We start from the raw sequence: 22,663 nt of genomic DNA on the forward strand, positions 1-22,663 counted from the left end.
AAAAAAAAAAAAAAAAAAAAAAAAAAAGATCTAGGAATCTATCTCAGTGGTAAAAATATTTTAAGGTCTTTAAAAATATTTACCTGGTACTCTGGAACTTTCCCTGCCCAGATCCCCCACTCCCGGCCCCCAGAATGTATTAGGAATAAGTTGGCCTGTGTTTAGAACAGCCATCAGTTCAAGGTCTGAAGCACCAGCCGTCAGCTGGACACAAAGTCTCCAAGCTCTGCCTCAGCATGGCCCACGCCCATCTCCTAGATGAAACTCGGATGCAGAAAGCAGGCAGAGAGAGGGGGTGCTGAGCGCAGCAGATTCCCTCACCCTCCTCTACTCACTCACTTCCACTTAGAGACAGTTTCTGTCTTTACTTTGACCATCAGTCTTGTTTAAACATCATAAAAAGAGACAAATTACACACTTCTCAGAAATTGGAATTTTATAAAAAGTTTTTTTTCTTTTATATTCATAAAATGATATAATTTCTGCAAGTATAGAAATGTGTCATAAATTATACAGAATGTTCCTTAATTACAGCTCAATGCAACTTGGTACTTTCTTCCCTCCCTAAAAACGAGAGAGAACCAAAAAAATAATATATATAACTGTATATATATATATATATATATATATTTATATATTTATATAATATAGACCAACCAAATATGAAAAAAAAATCATTTCCTCTTTGGTATAAAAATCAGACTCTCACCTTGAGAGACACACAAACAGACATGATATTGGGTTTGTAAACTGTGGCCAAAAGGGATTTCCCTGTCAAGACTTCCCCTCCCCTGTTCCTTGAGGGTTCACCCCACCTGACTGCAGCCTCTGCCCGGCTCCTTTGGGGCTCCCACAGGGAATGCTTATGATCCCCCACTCCCAGCTCCACACCATTCCCAAACTAGTACTTTCTACCCCAACACAGTCCCCAAAGAAGAGGAAAGGCGTCTTCTGGAGACTGATTGGTAGCAACCAACTTGGGAAATGCCTGACGTGGGGTACAGCTTGTGGACGATGGAGATAAGACGGGCTGTGACCAGCCTCCAGCGGAGGCCTGTTCAGACAGGCAGGATGCCGAGCAGACAGAGTCTGGCCCCAGCCTGGCCTTGCCCTTCCCTTCTGCCTCCTCCCAGCAGCGAGGCCTGCTGGTGGGACGGCTGGTTTCCTGGGAGAGGGAACAGAGAGGCCCACCTCAGGGGTTCAGCATCACCTCAGGGTTCTGAGGTGCAGGTGCAAGAAAGCTCCAGCTGAAGAGGAGCGGGGAAGTCAGAAGAAAGTCTGCTAACGAACTTGGGACTAAATTTAAAATGAGAGCATTCCTTTTTCTCCTTAAGACTAGATTTCAAACTGGGCTTTAGCTCTCTGAGGATGAAGGGGCCACTTTTCCAGGCTCCAGCCCCAAACCAGCAGGACTTCATGGATGCCAGGAACGGACATGTGTGCACTGGGGGAAGGGACAGCGCATTACTCTCAAGGTGAGGAAGGAGACAGGCCAAGCCCTCCTTTTCACTCTCCGGACACCCTCTGGCTGGGCTTCCTCCCTCCCTGGTTAGCCTCTCTGTCCCACCAGGGCACCAGCTACTGGAGTGTGACCAGTGAGACACAGCTCCTCCCAAGCCACTCCACCAGGAGGGGTGTCCCAGTGAGTCCCAGGCTCCTCTTCCCAGGAGAGTTAAGACACCAATCACAACATAAAAGTCACATAAAGGCCTCCGCCATCAGCCAAATAAAAAAGACAAAACCAAACTGGACACAAACACAGTCAAGGAGACACCCACGATGTGAGGGGCCCAGAGGCCCCAGCAGGTCTCTGGCTTCCCGGCAGGATACATTCTGGTATAATTCTGGAACGGGTGCTAGAGCCCCTCTGGGGAATGGGAGTAAAAAAATATGGAGATTACAGTGTCCCTGGGAGCTCCCAGGCAGGGCAGGGACAAACAATCTCTCACAGTTTTTCTTATTTTTGGTACCATGTCTGGTCCCCACGGGGCTGCTTCCTGGTGCCTGAGCCTCTGTCTGCCCCTGGGCCCCCTCCCTCCCTCTCCCCAGGGTCTACCAGAGGAGACGGGAGGCAGACAGCGAGGACCAACAGTTCGAGATACTGTTCCCTTGGCGCCCCACTGGCCAGCTGCTCTGGTCACCAGCACGGAGTGTCCTGTGACCGCAGGTCTTCACCCCTTGAGGGGCTTCTCGGCCCCGCCGCCGGGGCTGCCGGCGCTGTCGCTCTTCTTCCTGCGCAGGCTCTCGATCCAGCTGGAGCTGGAGCGGGCGGTGAAGCTGGACAGCGCCAGGGAGCTGAGCCGCATGTTCTTGCCAGACATGATGAGCTCCCCGAAGCCCTCCTGGTGCGAGAAGGCGTAGCCCGAGCGCCGCGACCCCGTGCGGCCGGCCCGCCGCATGCAGCGGTGCTGCGCTTTCTGCTTTTTCCTCACCAGCTGCGTGTAGCGGACCTGGGGGACACGGGAAGAGCCAGCGGTGTGACACGCCACCACGGAGAAGGGACGCGGGGCCCTGGGACAGGCCAGCACAGGAACCTCCACGCCTGTGCAGCTTAGGACCACCACCAACCCCCAAGCCACAGTCCCGAAACAGCCACACCAGTGCCTGAGACAGCCCTTCCGGCCAAGGGTCTCCGCCCCCGGAGCGGACAGCCCAGGACGGCCAGCTGCTCACCGTGTCAGACAGGTCTGGCTTCAGGCTGAGCCTGAGGAACCGAAAGGCCACCACAGGCATGATGCAGACGACCGTGGTGAGCACGATGGTGAGCCACACTGTGGGCTGGGCCAGGGTGTTCTGGGCATTCCCTGGAGGTACACAGGAGACGGGGGCCTTGGGACTCACAAAGTGGACACAAGGGTAGCCCCTGACTTCTCCATTTCTATTTCTGGCAGTTCCACTTCCCCAATCTCAAAACCTAAATCATCTTGGCTTCCCTCTTCTCTCTGCCCACTCCTCAAATGTTTATCTCCACATTTGACATTTGACTGGTTCCAAATTCTCCCCCAAAAGCCCCAGAGCTATTTCCTTAACTATGGTTGAATATGCAACAGGCATCTCAAGTTTCACCTCCACCACAGTGAACCACCTTCTCTTCCACCCCAAATCTGCTCACGCCTTTCCCAGCTCAGGAAACAACTACCACTCACCGAGCGGCTCTGATTAAATCCCCCACCCATCACCACTTTTCTGTCTTGCTCACAACCCACATTCAATCTGTTGGCTCCATTTTCAAAATGTCTAGGGAGTCCCTCTGCACTTCACTGTGTCCCAAGCCATCACGTGTCATCCTCAAATCCTGCAATAGCCTCCAACTGGTCTCCCCATTTCCACCTTTACTCCCTATACTTTATTTTAGTCACACAACAATAGAAGTGGTCCTTTAAAAACATTATTATTTTATGACACTTCCTGCCTCAAGCCCTCCAATGGCTTCCCATCAAATTTCAATTAAAATTCAAAGTTCTGGGGCTAGGGATATACCTGACCACAAACTTGCCATCCTCCTGCCTCAGCCTCCAGAGTTGCTGGGATTATAGGTGTGTGCCACCATGCCCAGCATTTTTTAATTTTGTAACAGGGTTTCACTAGGTTGCCCAGGTTGGCCTTGAACATGCACTTCTCCTGCCTCATCCTCCTGAGAAGCTGGGATTGCAGGCATTTGCCTCTACGTTTAACTCTTGCTTCACATTCCTAATACTCAATCTTTTTTTTTTTTTGGGGGGGGGGCGGGGTACCAGGGATTGGACTCAGGGGCACTCGACCCCTGGGGCACATCCATAGCCCTATTTTGTATTTATTTAGAGACAGGGTCTCACTGAGTTGCTTAGCATCTTGCCATTGCAGAGGCTGTCTTTGAACTTGTGATCCTCCTGTCTCGGCCTCCAAGAGGCTAGGATTACAGGCGTGCACCACTGTACCCAGTTCTAACACTCAATCTTTTGATGTCATTTGTCCCCCTTCCTCTAAATAAATGAAGACTTGTGGCAAAGCACATGAAAGGCTGGCAGGAGACGGGGGTCATTCTTAGAGCTGAAGGCCCGCCCTCCAGCCTCTAGCCCCCTCTATTCTCCAGGGCCCATCCAGCTAGAGCACTTTTTATTCCCCAGAAACACTTGCTTCTTTGTACTTCCTGGCTCTGCTCATAGCAGCCTCTTCTGGGGGACTAACCATGGCCACCCCACTGGCAGGGTCTCTGCTAACCACAAAGCCTGCCACCCCTGACCGCCTCAGAGCCCTGACCTCCCACAGCCTAGAAGGGCTTCATCACTTTCATGGTTACAGAAACTCTTTGGGACCGGGTCTAGACCAGCTACCCCTGATGTCCTGCTGACGGGTCAGCTACCTGGCACATAAGGAGTGCTGATAAACGCTTGTGATGTGCACACTGGCCGACTACCCTGCGAGTCCTAGAACAGATGTAATTCCTAAAGAAGACTCAAGAGGAAGCCACAGGGACTCACCCACAAATCGGAACTGGTTTGGAAACATGTCAAAGAGCCCATTGCTATGCATGGCAAAGAGGATGGCAAAGTAAACAGCGAGGCTGCCCCAGATGAAGAAGTGGTTGATGGCTGTCCAATATCCTGTATCCAGTCCAATCTGCAGAAAGAGGTCAGAGCTGTCACAGGCAGGAGAGCCCCTAAAAACTCCCCCCCCCCCCAGAAACTAAAGTGGGACACTGAGAGCAGCTCTAAGGACAGAGGCTCACTCCTCCCATAGGAAAGGGCAGTTCTTTGGAGGCTTCATACCTGCACACTGACCACGATGACCAGTGACGTGGCCACAGTGACCGCAAAGGACTGGTAATCGGCCAGCTGGGTCCCATCATCCCGGGTCGCCTCAGCAAACACCCCATAGGGAATGAAGAACATCAGCACAGAGGTGTAGATGCCCTGGGCGATGCAGATGAAGAACTCCCGCTTGTTGAAGAGGAGATTCAGCTGGCCTGGCTCGTAGAGCTTAGGGTACTCCATGCTCCGCTGCTCTGGCACATCCTGAATGGGGAGGGCCACATGACCGATGAGGATCACTAAGGCAGACCCTGTCTCTTAAACCTCCTTTCCACAGACTTTAGCAACAACAACCTCAAGCCAGCTGCTCCCAGTTTTTGTTCAGCAACTCAGGAGAGCTGTGGAGAAGCTGTACCTGAGGGGAGCCTGCCCCACACCCTCCCCTGCTGAAAGGGCCTTCCCCGTGTCCACAAGTCGGCAGGCACACGTGTCCCATGTCCACACTGTAACAGCAGTGCTCTTCGCCCCTCCTACCTGGCCGTCCACCTCCCCCATACCTGGTCAAAGACGCCCATAGCCAGGACGGGGAGGGAGGTGTACACGATGTTGTACAAGGTGATGAAATATTGATCGTACACAGTCTGCAAGAGAGCGGACAGGGAAAAGGGAGTCGCAACCTCTCTTCACTGCACATCAGGCACGGGAAGTGACTGATGTGACAGCTGATGTGGAGCTTAGGGCTTCTTGGGGATCCCTACTCTTTCAACAATTTTTTTTTTTTAAATGCATGCACTAGACAATGGGATTAGGCAGCAAACAGGTCAAATACAACCTCCTCTGCCCTTAAAAAATTTACAGATATGCATCACAGCTTGGGTACATTCGCTACCTGGGCCGAGAAGCCGCAGAAGAAGCCAAACCAGAAGTGAACCATGGTAAAAGCGAAGTTCTTGTAGAAGAAATAGCAGAGGAACTTGCACATGCGCAGGTAGGACCAGCGCCCATGCACCAGCAGGAGGCGCTGCAGGAACTTGAACTGCGAGAAGGAGTAATCGGAGGCCAGGACAGCCTGGATCCCTTCCTGCCCGCTGATGCCCACACCGATGTGAGCCGCTGTGGAGGTGAGAGAGGAGGACAGGTGAGGGTGGCTGCCCCCTTCAGACCCCACCAAGTTACAGTCCCTCTCCCCAGCCGACCTCAGGGCACCTCCCCTCTCCTGCCCAGCCCACCCATGCACACAGACTACACTCACTTTTGATCATGCTGACATCATTGGCCCCATCTCCAATGGCAAGTGTCACCGCCTTCTTGTACTTCTTAACCAGTTCCACCACTTGTGCCTTCTGCAAGGGGGTCACCCGGCAGCAGATGACAGTTTTGCAGGCACACGCTGTTTCCAGGAACTCCAGCTCCATGTCTGCCTCCAACGCATGGGCCTGGAACACAGAACACCTGAAAGAGGCACAGTCCTCCCGGGGAACACCTAGTGGCTTCAGCTCTTCCCTGCCCCTTGAAGATCACAACCCCCTCTGAAGTCAAGGGAAATGAGAAGAAAAAAATCTACAAGCCGTATTGAGAAAAGGGATTTCTGGAAGAATACCACTCAAGCTAAGGATGATAACACTTACTAGGCTGTGACCATTGATGACCAGAGCATACTCCCCAGCAACGGCCTCCAAGACAGATGTGAGCTTGGAAGAAGAAAGTTTCTCCTGGCAGGTGAAGCCGTTGCCTACGGTGCGGGAAGAGTCCATCATCTTCTCCCGGGCTTTCCTGTGAAGGTAGAGATGGAATGGTGGTGACCCAGGACAACAGCAGTGAATCAGGACAGAAGTCTCAATAGGATTCAGAAACCCCAGCCTGTCCCTGGGCCTCTGGCTTACCTGAGCTCCTCTCTCACCTCCAGGACAGTGTGGCCTGTGACTATGAACACCTCTGTCATGTCGTCCGTCAGCATCTTGCAGGAATAGCCAATGTTCACAGCAGTCTCTAGCCAAGAAAGAGTGCAGGGGCTACAGGCAGGCTCCCGACAGGTCAGCCTGGTGCCCGCGGCTCCACCAAGGCTCCAACGGGAATACTGCCCAGGTGTAACTTCCTCTGCCCTGTTGGGCTCTCACCTTGTTTGTCTCCAGTAAGCACCCAGATCTTGATGTTGGCCAGCGTCAGGAGGGCAATGGTCTCTGGAACCCCCTGCTGCAGCTTGTCCTCAATAGCCGTTGCACCCAACAGCTGAAAATACAAGGACTCCTGGCATGAGGGTCACAGGCACAAGTCCTCCTTGCCCACCCTCAGGCCATCCTTGTGCCCTCACCATCATGTCACTCTCAACCTCCTCGTAGATGCTGGCCAGCCTGTCCTCCCGGCTGTCCTGGGCCAGGCTGGCTTGCAACCGTCTTTCGGCCCACTCCTCATAGTACTCTTCATCCAGATCCTTGTAGGCCAGTACCAGGGTCCTCAGCCCTTCCCCTGCATACTCCTGGGGGCAGAGTCAGGAATGCACCTCTGAGTAGGTTTAGAGAGTTAATAATGTACAACATGAGGACCACAGTTAAAATCTACAGCTGGATGCAGTGGTGCATGCCTTTAATTCCAGAGACTCAGGAGGCTAAGGCAAGAAGACTGCAAGTCCCAGGCCAAGTCCAAGACTGCAAGTCCAAACTGGGCAACTGAGTGAGCCTCTCTCTCAAAATAAAAAGGGTTGTGGCCGGGTGAGGTGGTGCATGCCTGTAATCCCAGCAGCTTGGGAGGCTGAGGTAGGAGGATCATAAGTTCAAAGCCAGCCTCAGCAAAAGCAAGGCACTAAACAACTCAGTGAGACCCCGTCTCTAGACAAGATACAAAATAAGGCTGGGGACGTGGCTCAGCGATTGTGTGCGCGGAGTTCAATCCCTGTACCCAAAACAAAACAAAACAAAAAGGGTTGTGAATGTAGCTCAGTCTACAGTTCCCTGGGTTCAATCTCCAGAACAGTCCTCCCAAAAAAAATTTGCTGGGAGAGATTTTGGGTATTCTTACCACACAAATAAATGAATGAACAAACAAATAAATAAAGAGATGGTGGAAAAGTTAATATGCTTGATTGCAGTGATCATTTCACCTAGTATATCAAAACATCACATTGTACACCTTAAATGTGTTCAATAAACACAAGAAGAGACACACAAAAGAGAAAGCCATGCTCCCACCCCAACGCTGAGCGCAGCACAGCAGCAGGCCAGTCCCCCTCCCTCACACCTACATTCAGATGGTCGGTCGTGGTGTTGAGCAGCTCCTGGGTAGAGTGGTGCAGTCTGTCAAGCAGGATGGTGTCGGCCCCTTTGCAGTAGAGTCGGATCTTCCCCTCTGGATTCCGCACTGGGCATACGGCAGGGGGCAAGAAAAGTGCCAGAAAAATTCAGACAGGCAAAGACCCGCAGTCTAAACCCATCATTCCGAGCCCTCAGCATACCCGGCCCATTCCAGGCCTATGTGCTGCCCCAACCCCCCCACATCCCAGTCCTGGCCTCACCTATGACTGACATCCGCTTGCGGATATTGTTGAAGTCCAGGATAGCCAACAGCTGGTAGGTGATGGCTGTGCCCATCTCATGGACAGTGATGGTTTTTGGTGTGCGAGAGCGGAACACAAAACCAAAGTTCCTGGCTGCAGTAACCAGGGCGCCCTCATCAGGAGACTGGGCTTTGTAGTATAGTTCTCCTAGATGGGCAGGAAGAACACGCATGGCATGGCATGGCATGAGTGGCCACCCTCAGGAAGCCTCAGCCCAGCAGCACTGCAACGCAGAGCAGGGCCCAAGAGCACCAACTGGGTGAGGGTAGGGAGGAACCAGCTCCTCGGCTCACCTTCATTCTTTTCTTCTGACATGACAGTGTGACACAGGGAGAGGAGGCGGAAGAACTCATGTGTATGGGGGTCCCCCATCTTGACAGCCTCCAAGAGGCTGGGGTCCCAAAATAAGAACTTCTTGTCAGCCAAAGGGTTAAAGGAAAAGTTGACAGGTTCGGGCCTCTGCAACAGGTAAGAAGGCCCTTAGGAAAAGCTGGGTTGTCAGCTACAGCCCAGGAAAGAGGCTGTCCCTGCCCACCCACCTCTCAGTAGAAGAGCCCAAGATGGAAACCACTGTGGACCTCAAAATTCCCATTTTTCTACAAGTTCTTTTTTCTCATATCCATTTCTCCAAGCTGCTTCCATTTCCTGCCCAGACAACACAGCTCTCCTAATTATGCCAACGGTTCCCATCAGGCGCCCTATGTTAATGGTACACACAACAATTATGGAGACTGGCTCTTACCTCTCCCAACTCCGCTTTATGTCCCAAGACATCAAACACGTCACCTACACACAGCCACGACAGAAGGAGAAGCAAAATCAGAGCTGGAGATCTCTACAGCACTGGGGATAAGCCTCTAATACAGATCCCTGCAAGCACTGGGAACCCTCAGCCTGGTCATTGAGCAGATATCACTCACACACCACTGACACAAGGGACAGTAGGCAATAGGCGTCCTGGGTGCCAGAATCCAGAACTGTGGCCATAAGAGTGTCATGGGATCCACCGCTCACCATTCCTGTCCCCACCACCTCCCAGCAGCTGTCCCCTCAGGGCAGTTCCAATTCTTCACCTGCACCAGCCAGGGCTCCTGGGCACCCTGTAGGCCTGCACAGCAGACGAAGCCTCACCCACTAGGCACAGGTCTAGGTTAGTACAGAAGCAGTCACAGCAGGGGCTGACCCCGTACAAAGGCCAGCCCCCACACCCCCTGCCCCAGCCACCCCAGCAGTTCAGCCACAAGGCCACTGGACAGGGCCACACTGGGAAGACCATGGGCACACTCCAGAGACTCACAGGGCCCTTATGACAAGCAACATGGGTGAGTCTAGAATTCCACTGGGTCAGCCAAGGTCCAACCTGGCCAGGATGACCAGAGGGCAGTGTCTGGGCCTCACTCTAAACATCCAAGGAGCTCCCCTAGTGCCTGGAGCTGAGACCAGGCAAGGGTACCAAGTGAGGACGAGGAAAAGACTCAGGATCTGCTTCCTGGCATGGGATACAGAACAGACCCTCTCAAGGACTCTCGGACCCAAATAGCAAAGAAGCAAAGTCCAATGTCAGACAACTATAAGAGCCCTGGTTCCATTCTCTTTCCAAGCGAGATGTGCAGCCCAACCCTCGCGGCACCGCCATACCGTAGCTGCGGCCGTTGATGGAGCACTTGTTGAAAACCATGATGTTCTGGGTGAGGGTGCCAGTCTTGTCGGAGAAAATGTACTCCACCTGGCCTAGCTCCTCATTGAGGGTGGTGGTGCGGGCCTCAGCGGGTGTCCGCTTCTTCATGCAGAACATCTTCTTGTCCCAGTTGATGAAGTAGCTGTGACCCAGACGGATGACCTCCACACTACACAGAGGACAGGAGGTGAGGCTTGGTGCGGGAAGGGGAAGAGGTGCCCCACCCACATGGGCCTTCGCTGCAGGCCCTCCATCTGGGGAGAAACGAGAATGGAGAAGACACCTGGGCACAGGAACCTGGGTGGGAAGGGGCAAGGAGAGCCTGCAGGTGAGCCAGCCAGGTACAGCCAGCAAAGTACTCCCCAACCCGCCCCTCCTGACACTCTCTAGACAAGAAGGTGCAACAGGCCTGGGCAGGCAGGACAGAGCGCACGGTGGAGGGAGGAAAGGACTGCAGACAAGGCACTCAACCAGTTCTTACCTCAGGACTAATAACACAGAAACCACGCAGAAAAAAAACAAGAGAAAGTGCGAGAGGGAAGGGAGAGAGAAAAGAGAGAGATAATGAGGGTGCTGTGCGCGCCAAGGCGAGAGCGCCACCTCCAAGGGGCCAGGCTGGGAACGAAAACTGAGGTGCAGCACGGCCCACTTGCTCCTTGCTGCCCCAGCACACGGAGCGTTCTCCCCCCACCTGGGCCCTACACCCCAACTCTGTGGCAAAGCTGAGGGGCTGACTCCAGAAGGGAGAGGGGTTGCAATAACGTAGGGGACAGTGCCGAGTTACAGGGGATGGGACTTCTGACAGTCCCCATCCTCTCCTTTGCTTAGGCAGCTCCTCGTCTTCTTTGGATAGGGGCTCACAGTATTTCCAGAAAGGGCCCTGTGTTTAGGTCCAGAGGTGCAGCAATGGGCTTATCGGGAACTTTGCTTCTGACCTGACAGAAACTCCTATCAGGATCCTATTACCAGGTAAAAACTGAGGTAGCTGGAAATATCATCATAACCTTTTCCCCATGCAGCTTATAACCCTTCCTCCACCCCACCCGAAGACATACTATAACTTGATGGGACTTAGAAAACTTCCTCAGGCAGCTCCCAAGGGCTTCAAATAGACTTAGATACAAAACAGGGACAAGAAAGCCCAAAGATAAGAAAACAAAATTAGGTTTTAAGGGAAAAAACATTTAAATAAATAATAATGTAGAACCAGAGTTGCAATGATAACAGATATACACCATCCAATATTTGTATAGTGATTTTTTTTTCTGGGTGGAGGGTACTAGGGATCAAACCTAGGGACACCCATGAACTACATTCCTCAGCCCTTTTTATTTTTTTAATTTTTTTTTAATTGTAGATGGACACATACCTTTATTTTATTTATTTGTTTGTTTTATGTGATGCTGAGGATCAAACCCAGTGCCTCACACACAAAAGGCAAGCACTCTTACCACTGAACTACAACCGCAACCCCCCTTTTTATTTTTTGTTTTAACCCGGGATCTTGCTAAGTCCCCAGGCTGGCCTCGGATTTGCAATTCCTCTGCCTCAGACTCCACAGTCACTGAGATTATAGGCGTGCACCACCGTGTCCAGCTATAACCTGTGTTTTCCAAACTAGTGTCTTACGTCAAAACATCCCTGTGAGGAAGATGAAACAGGGGTCCCATTTTACAGGAGAAACCAGAAGTCCCAGAAAGCCTCAAGTGACTGTGGTCATATGTCAAATCTAGTCGAGCAGGCAGGACTAAACCAAGAACCTTCTGACTCTCCTCTCTGTGCTCGAAAAAAGCCCAAACTGTACTTTCTTGGCAAAGAAATGCTTCATCTTCTATTCATCATAATCAATCCTAGGACTTTGGGCCAGTAGGAGAATTGAGGACTACTTGAGGAAACTGTCAATTAAACACAGGAGACAGGAAGATTCTGAATACCTCCACAAAGAGTTTCCTATAAAATGTCACAGGCCCTTATCTCAAATACAAGGTACAAGGTAGGAAAGTTTCTTTCTCCTGGATTCTTCCTTTCACCTCTCCCAGCCCCCTCCTCCTTCCACTCTTACTGGCCTGTCCCTGTGACACTCTCTTTACCTCAAGCATCCAAGCACCCTGCCTGGGCCCCTGACCCGACACATGCTGCACTCCACTGCCCAAAGCTGCTTTAGGTTTTTTTAGAATTTATTTTTCAAATGACTTCTTTTTTTGTTGTTTATTCGTTTTTCCAAAGACCTTATAATGGTTTATGAAGTCCAAGGCCACAGGCCAAGATTGAAGACCCTTCACAGTCAGGAGTGAGCCGTTGTTTCCGGGTCTCTCTCCCACAGCTCCTCACTCACCGTCCCTACTCTCTGCTGTCCCGAGGCCATTCCCAGTGCCCACTTCCTTGCCATTGTTCCTAGCCCTTTCTCCTCCTCTCTTTTCCAATTCCACCTTCACTCATCTCTTCTGAGATGTTTTCCCTAATTTCCTGCCTGAGGAGCAGGGCTCGTCCCCACCTTGGGCACCTGATGCCTCCTGCATGGTGTATCAGTGTCTGACCAGGTTCCGACTCCCCACCGCCACCGCCACCGCCACCGCCAGGCTACTGCTTTTGAAGGCACAGGCCATCTGACACATCTCAGTGTTATGTAATGCTGAGGACAGAATGACTTCTACAGGACTTAGTCCCAATTTTTATTTTATAATGTGTTTAGATTTTTCTTGTTCTTTTGGACCTAAGCTCCTAGAGTAAAGGAGATCCATTCCAATTTCTATGTGCTACAGTGCCTACCTCGCTTCTTTGCACATAGTGCATGCATTACACATATGCTAAATATATGCTCAAGGGTTTTGCTCTAATACACTCCCAGTGCCAGGAAACTGGTAAAAAGTCTACTTTGTACACAAAGATAAAAAGACAACACAAAATGCTCATAGTACAGAAGAAAAGGATTTCATGTTCCTTCTCAATGATTGGATATTTACAGAAAAGTTTATCAAAGGACCACTGGGCTCCCTGGACAGAACCTAGAGCAGAGAACAACATACCTGACATATAGTGAAATGGGCACAACAGTGTTAAGGATGATGATGTAGGACCAGAAGGAGAGGAAGCCAGAGAAAAAGGCACTGTCCACCGCTTCATCCCAGGGCAGGTAGACCTGGAAGCGTGTCCCAACTTCATGTTCCCAGATGGCATTGCCAATGGCCAGGATCACCCCCATGCAGACCAGGAATCCAAAAATCTGAGGAATGAGAAACAGAAACTAATCAGAGACTTAGAAAACAAATGTCCCCATGAAGGAAGTTCCTATTCAGGCCTGAGCCCTAAAAATCATAGGCATATTTGAATTGTTAGAATGATCTATTGGAATGAGCTCAGAAATGGCTCTGGTCTGCCACTGACCACCACGTGGCCCTCTCTGAACATTTCCTCATGTGTACAGTGGGGAAGCTGAAATAGAGAAATTGCTCCCAATCAGGAGTCTTTAAGGTTGGTGAATGGGGTGAACTACATTTCACATACCAAAAACACTTAGTGCAAATTACCCATTTACCTGGGCTAAGCCTTCACAAACCAACAAAAATGCCAAGTTACTATAATATAATATATATATATATATATATATACACACACACACACACACACACACACACATAGGTGTATATATATATAAAATATAGTATATATATGTCTGTATATATGTTTACTTATTTTTTTTTTTTTGCAGTGCTGAGGATTGAACCCAGAACCTCGCATATGCTAGGCAAGTGCTCTATCACTGAGCCAGCCCTCTAGCCCTTATAATGTCTATTTTATACAGACTGTTATTTTTTAAAAAATATTTTTTTAGTTGCATGTGGACACAATACCTTTATTTTATTTATTCATTTTTATGTGGTGCTGAGGACCGAACCCCAGCACCTCATGTGTGCTAGGCGAGCGCTCTACTGCTGAGCCACAACTCCAGCCCATTTTTTTTTTTTTAAACCAGGGAAACAGAAGCTGGGCATAGTGGCACATGCCTGTAATACCAGCAACTTGGGAGGCTGAGGCAGAAGGATCAAAAATTCGAGGCCAGCTTCTGCAATTTATCAAGGCTCCAAAAAACTTAGCAAGACTCTTAAAATAAAAAATAAAAAGGGCTTGGGATGTAGCTCAGTGGTAAAGTACCCCTTGGTTTAATCCCCAGTGCCCATTAATAAATAAAACAAACCAGGGAAACAAACTGTATCTTGATAACTCCAGATTTCTTGATTAATCAAAACAGCTTGGAGTCCTTGATGAAGGATCATAAGAAAGTCTGGTGATTATAAGAGAATAACCAAGGGCTGGGCTGTGGCTCAGCAGTAGAGCGCTCGCCTCGCACATGCAAGACCTTGGGTTCCATCCTCAGCACCACATAAAAATAAATAAAATGAACGTATATAAAAGAGAGAGAGAGAGAGAGAGAGAGAGAAGAAAAATAACCAAAATCCATGTCTGGTTTCTGATATCTATTTACTTTTTTCTTTTTTCTCTCTGACAGTTATTTCCAAAGCCATCTTCACCATTGAGTTTGAAATAAAACAGAAACTATCCTGGTGCCCAACGACCACCAGGGGGCCATGTGAGCCTCTACAGGCAAAATCTGCCCTGGAGCTCCCTCAAACTGGAATTTTGCAAGCCCTTTAAAACCAGGGTGGCCCCAGGCTTTGCAAGCTGGCATGTGGGGGGCAGGCAGCAGGCAGGAGGGTGCAAGAAGGGGAGCAATGTTTAACAAGGAGCTCAGATTTCTAGCTAAACAAGAGAAGGACTCAGGAATTGCCAAAAATGAAAACAGAAACTTTTCCTTTGGGATTCTTCATCCTTATAAGTTGGGGGGGGAAAGACCCTGCTAACCAACTTCCAAGTGGAAATTTTTTCTTTTAATTCCCTCTCCATCCTCATGAAGGCCTCCTTGTCTCTGGCAAAGGTAAACAGAAGGTCACATGATGCACTAAGTCATCATCATCATAACTGGGATCCAGAGAAGGGACGATTGTTTTAGCTTTAAGTTGTTGATTCATGCACGTTCCTAAGGTTTTTTAAAAAAACATCTTCCAAGTCTAAAAGAAACCTGAAATAAACATTGCCTTTGAGTAGCTAACCTGCAGTGACTTTAAAACCAAATCCAAAGCCTGACTATTGACCAGGGAAGAGCAATGGAAGCCAAGGAAACCACCCAGGGAGAACCAAAAGGGCAGAGAGGGAAATATATGTGGGATTTTACCCAGAGCACCAGTGTATTCATTAGGCGATCAATACTTGTTCTCTTGAACTTTGTTCTACCGCTGTTCTGCATCAGCTTAGTGTCAGGACCTAGAAAAGAATGGGAAGCCAAATAACAAAACTGTCTCTGAATTTCTGCTCTGATCCCCAGAGGTAGTACATCAGGATGGAATGGAGACACTAAGTGGACAAGAGACTTGTATTCAGGGCTGGAGGTTTTGTACCTTATGCACTCTGCCAACCCACCCAGTTTCAACCCATACTCCTGAGGGAGGGCTGAGTCACCTTCTTCCTTTGGATGCTAGAAGGCTCACCTGCAAAGATGACCAGCCCGAAGCACCACTCGGTGTTTCGTAGCACACAGCCCCGCAACAGCATGTTCTGGTTGCTCAGGGGGAACTTGCTTTCCTTCCAGTAGAGGGTTCCACTGAATTTGTCCAGCTTGTTGTTGGGAGGTTCGCAGATCACTTCACCTGGACGGTAAATAAGAGTAACACGGCTCAAGCTCTAGTATACAATTCGATCACATGACAATAAAACAGAGAGAAAAAGTAGCTAAAGGAGAAAGAGTAAGGACAGGGACCCATTTGCATACTGCTGGCAAGAGTGTGAGCTGATGTCACTTTTCAGAAAAAGAATGAGACAGCATATACTAATATTAAAAGTACATACATATGCCGGGTGCAGTGGCACATGCCTGTGATCCCAATAGCTCTGAAGGCTGAGACAGGAGGATCGCAAGTTCAAACCCAGCCTCAGCAACTTAGTGAGTCCCTAAGCAACTTAGCAAGACCCTGACTCTAAATAAAATATAAAAAAAAAAGGGTGGTGATGTGGTTCAGTGGTTAAGTTTCCCTGGGTTAAAAAAAAAAAAAAAAAAAAAGTACATATAAGCTTGGACTTAGTAATTCCAGTTTGGTCACTCACTCTATCCTACTAAATAGAGCATGATATCCTTTATTGAAGCATTATCAGGACAGCAAAAGACTGGAAACCACTGAATGGACAGGAGTAGATGAATAAATTATGATACATCAGGTTTTTTTTCGGTGCTAGGGACTGAATCCAGGGCCTTGAACATAGCTAGGCAAGTGCTCTATACTAAGGTCTTCTCTAAGTTGCCCAGGCTGGCTCTGATGATACAACAATTCTATGAAATATCATGCAGCTACTAAAGAGAAAAAGGTAAAATTCTTTATACAGATGATAAGATGCTTATGATATATTTAATAAGCAAAAAAGGTAGAAACTTCAGTACAAAAGAATTGCATTTTTTATTTTTATGTATACAAACATATGTAAAAGTGTAGATTACTATACTAACAGGACTGACTGTTAATTAACATGGTCATCTAAGAAGGGCAGGAGTGACCATAAACTTTCTTATACACTCTGTATAGTTGTTTTTGTGTATGTGTTACTAGGATTGAACACAGATGTACCCTACCACTGAGCTACATCTGCAGTCTTTTTTATTCTTTATTTTATGACAGAGTGTCACTAAGTTGCTAAGGGTCTCACTAAGTTGCTGAGGCTGGCCTCAAACTTGTAATCCTTCTGCCTGAGCCTCCCAAATTGCTGGGATTACAGACACATGCCACCATGCCTGGCAGTCTGTCTTGTTATAAGGAGCACATATCATTATTCTGAGCTAACACCCAAACAGTATAAGCTGAATTTCTCTCAAGATGCACAGCAAGTGGGGAGCTATCAGTCTCAAGGCTTCCTTGAAATGATCATCAAGTTGCAACCACTTGGCATTCCCAGCACCCCCACCCCCAAATCCATGGAGTTGCATAATCACAGCAACCAGAAGCCAAAAGGAAAAGGTACAATTTAAATTCTAAAACCCAACCTACCTCTTTTACCTGAAGACTGCTTCTCCAAGATTACTCACCATCAAACTTGGCAAGCTTACTGATGTCTCCCAGTTCTGAGGTGACTGGAATTGCCTGGCGCACTTTCATATTGGTCTCTCTAGAAGGACAGTTCCCTTGAGTCCCGGCTCCCTACCCACCCAGTAGCCTGCTCAGGAGCACCTGACCACGGGCATCCCACTTCTCAGCACAGCAAATACTTCTACGTATCCCAAAGCGTTCTCCCCTCCACCCGACCCCCGTACTGGGGATTGAACCCACGGGTGCTCTACCACAGACCTACGTCCCCAGCCCTTTCTAATTTTTTTTTTTTTCTTTTTTTGAGACAGGGTGTCATTAAGTTGCCCAGGCTAGTCTCAAACATGCCATCCTCCTGCCTCAGCCTCCCGAGTCTCTGAGATCACAGGCATGTGCCACCATACCTGGCTCCAAAGTCTTTCTTACCCCTAAATTTTCCAAAAGGCATAAGCCCAGGCCTGAGACCCACTTTCAAAAACAATCTTTTCACCCCTAAAAAGGAAGTAAAAGGACTGACCCTTGAGCATGCCACTTACCCATCGAGTTCTGCCGTCTCTATGTAACACAGCCCATGGGGCTCACTGCTTGAGAGGAGGAGGAGATCCGCCTGGAAAGAAGCCCTAATGAGAAGTCCAGATACGCAGGTCTCCACCTGCAGCAGGCTCTGCAAGGATCCTCCTCCCCTCACACACACACACACACACACACACCCCCGCCGAGCATCCTTCCTAGTTCCAAACACATTAACAGCAGGTCCCAGGCATATTAACCCAAGACAGTCTCCTTCCATGGGTGTTTAAAAGGCAAACGGAATCAGGAAGGACCCATCCCTTTCTGCTAAAGAGGAAGGTGAGCCCTGTAGGCCTAGAGCGGCCACTTTTCCCTTACCGCCACAAACTGGTTGTTTTCTAGCTTGATGATATCACCAACACAAACATTCATCCACTGCTCTTGCTGGAGGCTGTGGCAACAAGACAGTAAAAAGGCTGTCAGTAGCTACAGAGGTTTCCAGGGCCTTTCCCGCTTTGTCCCCAGGGCCCTTGTTCCCAAAAGGCACTCACATTCCATTGATCAGCACCTGAGACTGGCGGTTATTCACCTGGTTATCACTCTTGTGGCGGAACTGAAAAGAAGAGAACTGAAAAAGGTGAGACACCTTCTCCTGATCCAAAGAACAGGAGACTCTGGCTCCATCAGGGGAACTCAGAGCATGCTGGGCAACACCTTCCACACACCTATTCACAGACCATCTCTTCCTGACTCCCCTCCTCACCCTTAGCCACATTATCATGGACCAAGTGGGACCAGGTAAAGGATGTCTAGGTCACCAAGGAATTGTGCTGGGTGAAGGTGACTGTGTGCTGGGGGTGGCAGAATAAAAAATGAAAGAACTCACATAGTCATCAGTGGCATCTTTAACAGCGGTGATGGTGAGGACAAGAACCAAAGGCACGATGGTGGTGAACCAGGACAGGGAAGAGATCTGTGGGATCAACTGAGAAGAGGAAAGAGAAGCAGGCATCTGAAGCCCCAGCCAAAGCTTTCTTGCCCCACATCTCCCTCCTCTGTCAAGAGTCATCCGAGGGCTGTGTGTGGACCGAGTTGCGCATTGTAGCCTAGTGAGGGGATAAGTCTGGCTTTGGGAACCTCCCATGCAGCCCCACAGGGACAGACCGCCTGATGCAGGTGAACTTCCCCTACAAGTTCTGCTTTAAAGGTTCCCACACAGCACCTGAGATGGGTGTGACCTGTCAAGATGCCAATCAACCTGCTGACTACAAGACACTGGATGCAAAACTCTGCCCTTGAAACCCTATCCATGTGTTTGATGTACCCCTTGAACAAATCACAGGAGCCATCTTTCCTTTGTCTAGTTCCATCTCTTGTGTGGACTGGATGTTATCAGGGGTGCCACTTCTGTAAATATATTTCTGGCTCTTGGTATTTCGTTCTTCACTAATTATTTTAGACTTTAAGTTTTCATGTGGCTTACACCCTCCTCGGCAGGAAGAAGAACCCCCCAATGAGACACTGGCCATCGCCCTCATTATTCTTACTTGGCTTTGTGAGTTGCAAGGGATATACTAGAGGTCACTCACCTGCAGGATGAGAAGGAACAGGAAGTAGGTGTTGGCAACTTCCTGGAATTGCTCAAAGAGGTTGACAGGCAGGAAGGTGAGAATATTGTACTTGGAGGTCTTGATGCAGTTACTCTATGGCAGTGGGAGAGAAGATAATGAGGCGGTCCCCAAACTCAATCCAGAATCAGACGGAAGCTGTCTCCTCCATCTCTACACTTCCCCAAACCTCTGCCCCCAAAATCAGCACTGGAGTGGGAGAGAGGAGTCGAGTCTGGGGTCAATGTATTCTGATTACTGACAGGTGAAGGACTTCAGCACAGTAGCAGATAGAGAGCAGCTGAAGAAGGTGCCTCCACCTCCTCAAGCACCCTTCCTATCCAGCACTCAGTCCAAGCCCACGACATCCCTATATTTCCCCACTCCCACTCGGGAAGTGGGGACAGGTGGTCTAGAATCACTTACCGCATACTGGAATTTCTCATTGTATTCTCGGTCATTAGCCCGTGCCCTCCTTTCTTCTTCTACAACAGAATGATGCTACAGTTAGGAGCAGCAAACTGAGGCCTGCACCCCCACCTTGTCAGGTCCATCCTACTTTATGGACATTCCACCAAAGGTCCCTGTTTCTTTTCACCAAATAGTTTTATGGCGTTAGCTCCACACCTGAGGTGTCATTAAATTCTTCCCTCTAGTCCAGCTTGCACCAACAGCATAACCACATGGTTCTGCAAGTTACATTCAAAGGACAGGATAGGTTCTCTTCCTCACCACCAATAATCTTCTACTGGGAGCACTCAGTTCTTCTGTCCTCCCCTTCTGGAAGAGCCTTAGCCATTGATGGTCATGGAGTCCCCAGACCCTTTGGCTGCTATCATCATAATCAAGGAGTAGCAGCTGAAGACACAAAGAAAGCATCCTTCCCCCTAGAAACTACTGCAGATCTAACCATGGGACTGCTGCTCTCCCCCTACACTGGGGACTAATGGGGTGGAAGTGGGGAGTGGCAAGACAGAGGGTCACTGTGCCCTGGAGCTGCTCTGCTGCCCTGGAGCTGCTCTGCTGCCCTGGAGCTGCTCTGCGGCAACATCCCAGCCCCACGTGCAGTCCCCCTACAGGAGCCTCTGGTTGTCACATGTCACCAGCAGCAGCTTCTGACTGGCCAACAATGACATCACCTTATTTCAAAGCTCATCTTCAAGTAGAAGAAGGTGGGGGAGTCAGGGATATGGGTCATGCAGACTGAAGCAGAGATGCAAGAGAGAGGAATGAGATGTAATGGAAACAGTTGCTTTCTAACTGTAACCTTTTCTGTACCGTCTACATGTTTCCCTTAAACTGCTCACTCAGTGACATCTATTTAGCTACCCCTTGCAGGTTCCCGACTGCAACCACCAAGTTCAGGTTCCAGAACAAGGGAATGTCCTATGAAGGGTTCCCCACATTCCAGGGGTCACTTTGATCTCATGCTGTAAGGGGAGGGGGGATTTGATCAGACTATAAACCTAATGTCTTAAACCTGCAAGAAAGCCAAAGGCAGTGTTCCAGGCCCCTTCCCCCAAGACCCTTGCAGAGCACACTGCAGTAACAAAATCTCAGGCCACAGTGTCGCCAGCCTACTGAGCCACTTTATTCCCAAAAACTTCCCCTAGAGAAGCCTCCTCGTGCTGAGACCCTACGCAATCACCAGAGGCCATGCAAAGGAAGGAGGTAGGGACTTTAGAGCCAGGATCTCTGGGTCTAGAAAGAGGATGGGGGAAGACTGGGGAGGCACAGGACAAGGGAATGTAGGGATTGGAGAGGAGGAAATTATGGGCTCGGGAGAGCTGCAAGATGCTGCCTCCCGTTACCTGTCCCCCAAGAAGGCTTCTTTCGGCTCCAAGAGGGTGGTGCCCCGGCCCGGGCCCACTTCTCGGGCATCTCCTTGGGGACCGTCATGATCCGGGTTTGAGTGGGGAGAGCGTACTGTCAGTTCTTGGCCTCAGCGGCGCCTACGAGGCGGCCCCCCGGGGAGGCGCAAGTGCCGCTGCCGCTTACAAGTGAGCCCGGGCCCACCGGCGAGCATGCCACCCGCAACCCAGGCCATCCTCACGGGCACTGGCGCACCGGCCCGGGAACTCCGTGAGCTCAGCTGCGCCGCCCCCGAAGCCCCCAGCAAAGGACTGCATGCGCTGAGTGGCCCTGGATGCGGTGCGCACGCCCCGGGCTCCGCCCCCTCCCGCTCCCCGCCCCCTCCCGCTCCCCGCCCCCCTCCCCGCTCCCCCGACTGCAGGGGGCAGCAGCCTGCCAGCTCGCCGCGTAGGCGACAGCCAGCCCGAGCGCACCCCGCCTCCGCTCTCCGCGCCCCGCACCCGGCCAGGGCCGATGTTGGTGAGCGGGCTGCCGCGGTTGTCGGGGGCAACCGTTTCATTCCCTCCCTACTCGAAGGAAAAGGAAGAGGACCCTGTGGGGGAAGAGACAGGGGCTTCCCAGGCCAGAAAGTAGCAGCTGCAGGTGCCCCAAGAAAAGAGAGCAGGTGTTTCGGGGCGGGGGTGGGGTGGGGGGGCTGGTACTCAGCACTATCCCAGCAGAGAACCTAGCTCAAGCATCAAACGAAAAAATTGTGTTTCCTAGGCTCTTCCCGGGATGCGTAGGGATCTTGATTTCCCCTTTCCCAGATCCATGCCAGCTGTCCCTCTTCTCCTGACTCCCTGAACCATAATAACACTCACTCTTGTCTAAATTCCCAGGGATTCCCACTTCTTGCCTTTCTTACCTGGGGGTCGCTTTTTTGCACACAGTGCCATCTCACCCAGCAAGGTCCCAGCAATCCCATGGGAGACCCTGTAGGAAGGTGATACATGAGTGTGGTCAGGAAGCTGAGGGTAACCCTTTATTCCCCTTATTAGGCCCTTCCTGAAGGTTCTCTTCTCCAGCACTGATCCCGACCTCTCCATCCCTCCCCACCAACACTCTCGTCTTTCTGCCCTGTCCAGTACCTGAGAAGAGGCCATCCCTTCTGCTTTGGATAACATGGAAGGAGGGAAGAACTGAGAGTTTACAGAAGTCAAGGCCTGTGGGAAAGGGGTCTAGGAGAATAGGCCAGGTAAGAAGGGCACAGCTGCACGCGAGCGAGTGGCACGTGCCTGTAATCCCAGCAGCTCAGGAGGCTGAGGCAGGATGATCAGGAGTTCAAAGCCAGCCTCAGAAATTTAGGGAGGCCCTGAGCAACTCAGCAAGACCGTGTCTCTAAATAAAATATTAAAAAGGGCTTGGAGGCTGGGGTTGTAGCTCAGTGGTAGAGCGCTTACCTAGCATATGTGAGGCACTGGCTTCAATCCTCAGCATACTTAAAAAATGAATAAATGGGTAAAATAAAGGTATTGTGTCCATCTTCTTTAAAAAAATAATGATTTCAAGCTGCTGGATTCCCTTTCTTAAAAGGGGGGAGCGAGGCCTGGGGATGTGGCTCAGTGGTTAAATGCCCCTGGGTTAATCCAGGTACTAAAAAAAAAAAAAAAAAA

General features: G+C 50.1%; 1 protein-coding gene across 2 annotated transcripts; it reads right to left on the minus strand.

The window, feature by feature from the left end:
- Nucleotides 1-418: 418 nt before the first annotated feature.
- On the minus strand, nucleotides 419-22,007 carry Atp8b2 (ATPase phospholipid transporting 8B2). 2 transcript variants are annotated; one of them, XM_015502818.2, is made up of 27 exons: nucleotides 21,916-22,007; nucleotides 19,626-19,684; nucleotides 19,182-19,295; nucleotides 18,479-18,577; nucleotides 18,144-18,205; nucleotides 17,971-18,043; nucleotides 17,619-17,689; nucleotides 17,085-17,164; nucleotides 15,502-15,660; nucleotides 15,189-15,277; nucleotides 12,985-13,181; nucleotides 9,919-10,127; nucleotides 9,023-9,066; nucleotides 8,574-8,739; nucleotides 8,239-8,427; nucleotides 7,969-8,084; nucleotides 7,042-7,206; nucleotides 6,848-6,959; nucleotides 6,614-6,719; nucleotides 6,359-6,503; nucleotides 5,983-6,166; nucleotides 5,620-5,843; nucleotides 5,288-5,371; nucleotides 4,749-4,994; nucleotides 4,461-4,599; nucleotides 2,674-2,804; nucleotides 419-2,450 (listed from the first exon to the last, which is right to left on the minus strand). In XM_015502818.2, exons 1-27 carry the CDS (start codon nucleotides 21,944-21,946, stop codon nucleotides 2,172-2,174), a joined length of 3,573 nt encoding a protein of 1,190 aa, XP_015358304.1. In that variant the 5' UTR covers nucleotides 21,947-22,007; the 3' UTR covers nucleotides 419-2,171. The 2 variants fall into 2 exon arrangements, with proteins under 2 accessions (XP_015358304.1, XP_015358305.1); XM_015502819.2 differs by lacking the exon at nucleotides 21,916-22,007 and adding an exon at nucleotides 21,011-21,349.
- Between the last annotated feature and the right edge of the window lie 656 nt (nucleotides 22,008-22,663).

This window comes from Marmota marmota, unplaced genomic scaffold (genome assembly GCF_001458135.2).
Source record: "Marmota marmota marmota unplaced genomic scaffold, marMar, whole genome shotgun sequence".
Lineage (NCBI taxonomy): Eukaryota > Metazoa > Chordata > Mammalia > Rodentia > Sciuridae > Marmota > Marmota marmota.

What these genes read in the sequence shown, in the direction of transcription:
- Atp8b2 (XM_015502819.2), bottom strand. Translation starts at nt 21,098, where the DNA reads ATGACGGTCCCCAAGGAGATGCCCGAGAAGTGGGCCCGGGCCGGGGCA. An exon ending in CGGGCTGGTCATCTTTGCAG is followed by an intron (nt 15,278 to 15,501) that starts GTGAGCCTTCTA and finishes ATTCTTTTCTAG; the next exon opens with GTCCTGACACTAAGCTGATG. An exon ending in TGATGTCAGCATGATCAAAA is followed by an intron (nt 5,844 to 5,982) that starts GTGAGTGTAGTC and finishes TCACCTCCACAG; the next exon opens with CGGCTCACATCGGTGTGGGC.